The following is an 8,539-nucleotide window of genomic DNA, read 5'->3' on the forward strand; positions in this document are numbered from 1 at the left end:
ATTATATTTTGTTTCTCACAAAATGATTTTTTTCTTCCCCAATGAAAATTAAGCATTCTAAATGCGTAGGGGGAAAGCCACGGCCCTCCCCCTGAAAGCAGCTCCTCGACCCTGCAGAATTACAGTTATTATTTTGTTATTAAGGCCCTGCGCTGCAGAAAACACAAAGAGCAGCACAAGGATGGGGAAAGCACATGGGGTCGCCTTGCCCTGCTCAGCCCACGGCCAGCTCCCATTCACCCCAGTGCCCTCTGTGCTGGGAAATGGGCTCACACCAGCAGGTGGTAACCAGCCAGGTCAGCTGGGAGTTGGGGCACAGCCCAGTGGCATTTCCCAAGTGCTTTACAGGGTCTGTGCACACTGTATGGTGCAGATGGAGCACACACCATCCTCCTCCTGCATCCCCGCACAGCCAGAGCTCCACCAGCCACTGCACACGCCTTCCTCCCATCTCACCCTGCGCTCCTCCTCCTCCTCCCTCCCTCCTTCCTTCCCAGCCTCTCCGAGCTCATTAGAGGACAGCAGCTCATCCCGCATCTCATGGATGGAAGGAGGCAGCGGGCAGGGACACAGCCACCGTGCTCCATGCCCTGCTCCTGCTTGCTAATTGGGCTCAATTAGGCAGCTCTGCACCGTGCCACAGCCCTCCTGGAGGTGCCATAAGTGGCTCAAGGTCAGGCAGGAGCCTCAGCCCCTCCGCAGCGCAGCATCCTGCCTCCCAGGGCTAAAAATAAAGACGGCTCCTGACGTGGAAAACGACAAATTGCTAATTAGTTGAATGCTCAGCACCAATAAAATGGAAAGGGGGGGGAAAAAAAAAGTCGTTGGAGTCAATCTGAATTTCGAGAAAACAAAGATTTGGTTTTCTGATTTGTTTGTGAAGAGGAGATGCGGGCCCTGCCCTGTCTTCTTGATGTCTCGCCTTTCATCAAGCATGGTGTAATTAAATGGTGTGATTACTAATAAAAGTTTGTCTCTGTTGCGAGTGACGTCCCTGCTTGAAGTCAGTCTGGACGGTTTTTTTGTTGGTTTAAAGATGCAGATAGGATCTAAGTCCAGCATCAAAGGGAACCCAGCCCAGCCCCACAGCAACTCTGCATCTGGCATGGCCACACCTGAGCCCTCTGCCCTCCCCGGTCAAAGCATCATCCTGCAGAACAGCCTCAACGCGTGGCTTTGACGGGGACCTGGCCCTGCTTCTGGCATTGCTGCCCAGCCATCTGCAGCTCCCCAAGGTTGGGCACCTGCCCCATTGCCCTCTGCCAAGTGCCAGCCCCAGCAGGCTGCGTGCTCAGGCTTTGCCAAACCTGGAGGGTGGCTGTCCATCACTATCACCTATCAGAACTACAAAGCCATGCACAGAATCACACCCTGCAGCCCAGCCTGAAACACCAACCCTAGTGCTGCAGGGCTGCGCATGGAGGGAGGTGACAGACAGACAGGGACTGGTTCTGACCCCACATCTCAGTGCAACAGCGACCCTGTCCTCCTGGTGCACGCGACACCCAAAGCACACACACCTCTATCCCATCCTCACCTCTGTCCACTCATGCACACCATGCTCCCAGCACAGCCGTGCTCCCCAAGCACGCAACCTCCTGGCGCATCCTACGCCACCGTTCCATGCTGAGACAGAGGAGCAGCACTGGGTTGGATGTGGCACCACCACACCTCAACATTGCACTGCTGACTGGGACTCACCATTGACTGTCAGGTGCACCCAGCTGCCGTTGTGGAAGGTGTCGTACTGCTGGTCCAGCATCAGCACTTTGCACTCGTACCAGCCCTGGTCCTCAGAGCGCACCTGCTCAATGCGCAGGGACGCCTTGTCGTGCAGGCTGGCCCTGCCTGTGGGGAGAGCACAGCCTGTCAGCTTTATGACCCCAGACCCCCCCCCACCTCGCTCTAATTGCCCCCAGCTGGACCCCACCAATGCATCCTCCCAGGAGATGCCTCAGCCTCCTGCATACCCGAGGTCCCCATGGTGACGGTGCGTCGCGATGGGTCCACACCCACCGTGCCACCAACCCAGGGAGCATCTCAGCCTTCAGAAGCACCTCCAACCACACGGGGAAGGTGGCACAATGGTGTGCAGCCACGTGGCTCTGCTGGAAATGCCACATATGCCTGGCCACCAGTGGAGGGAGATGTCCCCAGAGGGGACCGAACCGCTGCCTCGCTCCCCTGGGTTTCCCCGGGATCACAGCTGCTCTGGGGCGCAGCAGCAGCCGCTGCCACCACGCATCACCCTGAGTTTCTCTGCCTCAGTTGCTCCCGTCCCACGCAGCCCAGCTGGCTTCCTAGTGCTGCTGCTTAATTAAAACCAACTGGGTGGAAAGAAAACGATGAGAGAGAGAGCGCACGCGGCTGCCGATGGAGGAGCAGATTGAGCGCAGCCGCACGCACCCCGGAGGAAACGGCGACCTCCCGTCCTCACCTGCATATCCTGGGTCGACATGGGGAGGGTAAAACCCAAACTTGATGAAGATGGGGATGGGGACACCGAACTTGAACCACTCCACCACATAGGGAGGTGGCTGTCCCGTCAGCGGGTGGATGACGTCGCATCCCAGGATCACGCTCTCGCCAGCACGAGCGGTCACAAACTCGGGTTCCTCCCTTGAGCCGAGGGCACCTGCAAGAGGATGAAGGCAGAATTGGAGGCTGTGGGATGGGGAACCAGGAAGCTCACCCTGCTGCACACCGCTGTGCCGGCAGTAAGGCTGGATGGAGATGCCAAGTGCCAACCCCAAGGGTGCCACCACACCAAAATCAGAAGCCAAGTGAGCTCAACAAGCAGCACTGAGCAGCCACAGCCTTGGGATGTGGGCGTCTGAGTGGCCAAGTCCCCATCCTCAGGTGTCACCAACAGCCCCAGGCTTGAAACCTAGCTGCAACCTGTGGGTCAGGCCTGGCACCCTGCTCCTCACCCTGTCCGCAGCAATTAAAGCCTCTTTGCTCCCAATGAAGGCGCTGCTCCACCCTGGCGACAGCCTGTTATCATCCCGTGCTTTTCATCAGCACAAAGCTCAGCATCCTCAGCACGGCTTTCACAAAGGGAGATGGGCACCCAGGGCAGGGAGGTGCCCGCTCCCAAGTTACTGCTCGCCTTTCCCAGCCCTGCAAAACAGCAGCTCAATGCCTTTGTGGAGGAGAAAGCACCAGCACAACCAGCACGTGGGAAGGGAACAGCTCCAGATGGGCTTCCAGAGCTCTCCACAATCCCAAAAAAATCAGTACGGAAGGGATGGGGGAGGGAGAAGGGCCTGATGCAGCGTGGGGCTATGCAGCAGCTCCACACACCACCCTTCCTGCAGCACTGCAGGCTGGGGATTCCCAAAAGCGCAGATGTGGGGTTTAACCCTACCTATGAGCACATCTCCAGCACATCACGGCAGGGACCCCTCGATCCTACAGGCAGCCGCCCATCCATGGCTGCTGCCCGCTCCCGGGTAAGCTTGGGGAGGGATGCTCGGGGAGGGATGCTCGGGGAGGCACGTTCCCACTCCTCCGTGCTGCTCTTCGGGGCCGCCGGTGATTGGCGGCGAATGACATCATCGCTTCCCCGCCGCGGGAGCCGAGCATCACCGGCTATTTTTGGCTCTGGCACAAGCGTGCACCGGTGAGAGGCCCGCACCGTGCATCCATCCATCCCTCCATCCATCCCTCCACCCGGCATCCCGAGGCTCTGCCAGCCCAAACCTGCTCTGTGCCACGGAGCAAAGCAGCCCCCACTAAGCCAGACATCACTGCTTCCTTCAGCACTGGATTATGGCTGGGAATGGGAAGGGCTGTGTGCAGAGAGGAGGGTGAAAGCACCACAATGTGAGGAGAGCGCATGCAGGAAAGCTTTACTGCATTGCACTGCTATCAAGGTTTCTGCATGGCCCCATCGGGGCAGGGAAGAGTGGGGTTGCTTTGCACCACCCCGGTGGCACACTCACACCTCCCGGCCCCTGTTAGCACTGCATTGCTGATGAGCCCAGGCGTTTGCACCCTGTCAGCAGCGACGGTGGCAGCTCTGCCCCCATGGTGAGGAGCTGCAAGGAGCCATCTCAGCCCCAAAAGCATGCCCACGACCTCACCAGCACCCCCCGCTCCCCACGCCAAGCCCTGGGTTTGCTCCCATGCACACAGCTGTGGCAGAGGGATGGGTTTCAGGGCAGCACTGGGATGTGACCAAGCTCCCAGCAGGAAGGGACACAGCACTGGGAGCAGTGGGATTTCCCCCCGGCTGCCCGCAGCCCCCCTGCGCAGAGCAGGGACAGCAGCTGTCACGTGCAGCTCAAGAGCATCCAAGGACAACGCTGGCCCAGCCTCCCCAGCACAGGCTGCTGTCTCGCCCCAGCGGGTCCCCAGCACCCCGCCAGGCACTGCATCGCCCGCGACCTTCCAAGGGACACCCCTCCTGCTTCCCAGAATGAATGCAGGACAGAGACTCCCCACCACTCCCTCACCAAACCTCTCTGCTCCCAGCTCCATCCCCCTGCACTTCTCCTGCCCCAGGGGATGGGATGCTGGTTTTCAGCTCCCAGAAGCCCGACAGAGCACGGATGGTGCTGTAAGGCAGAGCACTGCCATGCACCCCCATGCCAAGGGAATGGGTTCTGGAGGACCTCCTGGTGCCACAATAGAAGTCACTTGCTCCTGGGCACTCATCTGTCCCCAGAGGTGACCCCAGCAACTCCTAATTCCTGGACAGACCCAGCACTGACCCTCCACCCGCAGCCTCTGTGCCAGAATGCACACAGAGGAAAATAGGTCAGTGCTGGCAGTGCTGCGCCGGGGTCTCCTCTTCTGGCATATGACCACGTGCAGCAAGGCTGCCAATGGGCCACGTGGGCAGAGAGCCCCCAGCCAAGCAGCTTCCCCACCCCAGGGATGAAGCTCAAGGATGGATACCCAGGAACATCCCCACAATCTCGTGTTCCCAGGTGCAGAGAGGAATGGGGACAGTGCCCGGCTCTCCACTCATCAGAAAGCACCAGGGCTGCCTCATCTCAGCCTGCAAACCCAGCCCTGGTGCCACTCCTGACCCTACTACATGCAGGTTTCCCTTCCAGTCCCAGCTCCTGAAAGCATATCAATAATGCAGACTGCAGCTTTCCATTAAAAGAAGTGTTTCCCACCCTCACATTTGTGAAGAAATGCTTGAAAACAACCCGCAGACGCCAGAAGAAACAGAGCACAAATAGAAAGGGTATTTTTAAACGCACTTGATTTTCCCAGCCAAGTTCAGGGGGGTTCAAGACATAACCTGGGGCTTTGAGACCTGGGTCAAAGAAGAGAGCCACAGCAGGGATGCAAACCCCAAATGCCCCCACGGTGCAGCAGCTCACAGCGAGCTGGGGATGCTCTGTAAAGAAAAACACATAATCAACAGGCTTCATCATCAGAGCAGATCCAGGAAAAATAAAGGCACACTGCGTGCCAGGAGGCGAGAATACAAAATGTGGAGGTGGAGTGGAACACATCCCAGAGGGAGTGGGAAGGCTGCCATCTCGTAGGGTGATGCCATCGTGGGGCTCCCACTGAGGCTGGGACTACCCTTGTTCCTTGCTGGGATCCAGGCTTCCTTGGAGAGAAGCAAGGATGCAGCGATGAGGCTTGGCTCTAAAGATTGGGATGTCCCATGGGATGTGCTCACAGGACCCTTTCTGTAGGAAGGATGCTTTGCCTGAAGGATGGAGACATCCTGCTGCGTGATAGGCAAAGGAACCATCCTGCTGTCCCTGTCCCCAGGCAGGAGCCCTTCCCCCAGCTGAACAGCAGCATCTGGTTTTCTTTCAGCATGATTCCTGTGTTTTAAACTCAATTTTCCAGATGGACGGACTGTGCCGCGTGGAGGTCAAGCGACGCACCTCAAGGTCACACACAGAGAGGCAGTGGTGGCAGCTCAGGATGAGCAGGTTTGCAGCTCAAACCCCATCCACAGGGACAAAGGACATCCCATGTGGCATCAATGCCATCCCCCACGGGGGCACACGTTAAGTGTGTCTGACTGCTGCCCATGCACCATAACGGTGACAGCACGGGTGGGACTGTGCTGTCACCCACCGGTGTCCCCAACACGTAAAGGGCATTGGGGTGTAGGGGGGGGTCACTACGGTACCCCCAGTGCCACCTCTGCCCACCTCCCCACATCAGAACATCCCAACACCCGGAGCCATCTCATAGCACTGAGCTGCAGCAGATGCTGGAGCGAAAACAGCCCTAGGGAGAACCTGCTCTGCATCTGGCTCCTGCACAGCGCGCGGTCCTCTCCATCCCAGTCCTCCAGCTTAATATCAGCTACAGCACAAGCACTCTGTGTGCCGACAGCCGAGCCACCCGCCAGCAGATCCTGAATCATGCTGTTCCTGGCGCAGGCAGTCCTCCCACCAATGCCAGGAAGCAGGAGGAACAGAGCGATGCGTGCAAGGCCAGTCGGGCACCCAGAGCCCCAGGCTGGGGAGATGTCTGCCGTGAAGAAAGGAAGAGGGGATGCTTCCATCATCCCTGTGGGATGGGAGCGTGCCAAGTGCCAACAGCATGGCGTGGAATACAGGAGGCTCACGCTGACCTGACCTGCAGCAGCTCTGCAGAGGGATGGAGGCTTGCAGTGTCCTCCCATCAGAGGAGAAGCTGCATCGTCCAGTAGAACAGCAATGGAGCCAGAAAATCATCACCGCACAAATCCAACACCAACCCGGGGAGCGCGGCGCACACATCCATCCCTGCGCATCTCATCCAGCGGAGCACAATCCTCCAGGAAAGGATTGAAACAGGACCAACCCGCTGCCCAATGCGGGTGCCAAACCATCCCTGTCCTAGAAATGCAGCACCCAAGCTCCAGCACCACCACGAAAAGCATCCCCAGCGCCAACATCCCGGTGGTTCACCCAAAACCGAGCCCAAAAATCTCTCCGCACGCCGTGCTGTGCCATCTCTGCAACACCACGCCAACGGGAAAGAGAGGAAAGCCCCAGCATCGTCACAGCCCCGAGGGAACGCCGGGAGGCCGGGCCCCCCGACACCCACTGCCGCCGCACCCCGGCACTGTCACGTTCCTGCTCTCCTCCCCCTCTCCATAAGAGGGGATAACACAGCCTCGCTGAGCGGATTACTGCCTGGAAAGCCCTGGGAGAGCCTCGCCAGGCCAGGGGGCTGCCCACAGCCAGCAGGGCTGTGAGGGGCTGTGGGTCAGCCCTGGGAGAGGCAGAGGAGGAGGAAGAGGCGGTGGCAGCGAGAGGAGGGCCAGCAAGGCAGAGAGGGCTGAAATCTGGCGCAGGATGAGATCTCAGCCCATGAGCATCACCAGCCTGGTTAGCACAGCACTGTGTGCAGCAGCTCAGGATGGACAGACCCTGCAGAAGAGCCCAGGGCCAGCAGGACACCGGCGAAGCCACGTAGCACTGCCACCAACCACACGCTGACGGCTCCCACCCCACAGCCACATCACCAACAAACGCTGTCCCCATCCACTGCCGAGTGATGCAGGGTAACAGCCACCCACCCCCGGGACTCCCTACTCCTTGCCCATCGGCTGCTGCACCTCCAGCACTACTTCGGGCAGGGAACACTGCAATCACCCCCCAACAAAGCCCCTCTCTCCTCATAGTCTCGTCCCCATCCCCACGCTGCTGCATCCCCGCGGGGGCCGCACATCCCCCACCCGCTGCGCCCACCCACACATTACTCACAGCGCGCTCATTCATCACGTCGGCGCCTCGCCGTACGCACAGCAGCCAACCCCTGCAGCCCACTCGCCCGTGCCAGCCCCGCCACCCCCTCCCCATTAGGGTTGCCTCAGCCCATTAGGGACAGACCCCCTCCTGACCCCCCTCACTCTAGCTGCAGGGATGCCAGCACCAAGAGACAGCCCCATAGCGGTGCCACTATAAGCTCAGGGAGCCCCCACGTCCCCATAATTGGGCTCTGGGGAACTCAGGACCACCCCCCATCCCCCAACCAGCCGGGAGCTGCTGCTGCATCAGCAGACAGCTCGCGGCTCACCTGCTCCCTGCAGGGCTGGCGGCTGAAGGCAGAGCAGGAAAAGCAGGGTGAGTCCCTGCTGCTGTCTCCTGCCTGACCTTGGACAACCCTGTGCCTCAGTTTACCCGAGCGCAGCAGCCACCCAGGGAAGGAGAAGGAACCACCGAGGTTGTGGGGAGCAAACCGCCCCCCAAAGCCTACAGATGGGAGCACTGACTTCACAGTGCAGGGAAAGCACCAGACCCCTCCGCATTTCTCCTTACCCACCCCCTCCTCCACACCTTCCCCCGAGGCTACAGCCCTGCAGGGAAGGGCACTCCGCATTCCCTGAGTTGCGAGAAAGAAAAAAGGGGTGCAAAAAAACCCTACGGGACACATCCCCAGCAAGGGCTCGTCCCCATTAACTTCTCCCGACAAGAATTTCAAAGCTCGGAGCGGAGCCGCAGCCGCACACCGCACCAATTTGCGGCATCGCAGCGCGGGGGGATCGCAGCGTCCCGACGTGCAGCCGCTGCTCTCCGGGAGGTCACCGCAAAAACGCTCCGCGCGCAGCGCCCTTACTCCC

General features: G+C 59.6%; 1 protein-coding gene across 1 annotated transcript in view; it reads right to left on the bottom strand.

Annotated features, from left to right (window-relative positions):
• IGSF9B (immunoglobulin superfamily member 9B) overlaps window positions 1-3,679 on the bottom strand; it is a 39,026-nt gene extending 35,347 nt beyond the window's left edge. Inside the window, exons 1-3 of the mRNA XM_031556840.1 lie at window positions 3,499-3,679; window positions 2,438-2,788; window positions 1,702-1,848 (exon numbers count right to left, since the gene is read on the bottom strand). Coding sequence (XP_031412700.1) covers window positions 1,702-1,848; window positions 2,438-2,788; window positions 3,499-3,679 — 679 coding nt within the window. The remainder of the gene's footprint in view (window positions 1-1,701; window positions 1,849-2,437; window positions 2,789-3,498) is intronic.
• Window positions 3,680-8,539: the final 4,860 nt, after the last annotated feature.

Source organism: Meleagris gallopavo, chromosome 26 (assembly GCF_000146605.3).
Source record: "Meleagris gallopavo isolate NT-WF06-2002-E0010 breed Aviagen turkey brand Nicholas breeding stock chromosome 26, Turkey_5.1, whole genome shotgun sequence".
NCBI lineage: Eukaryota > Metazoa > Chordata > Aves > Galliformes > Phasianidae > Meleagris > Meleagris gallopavo.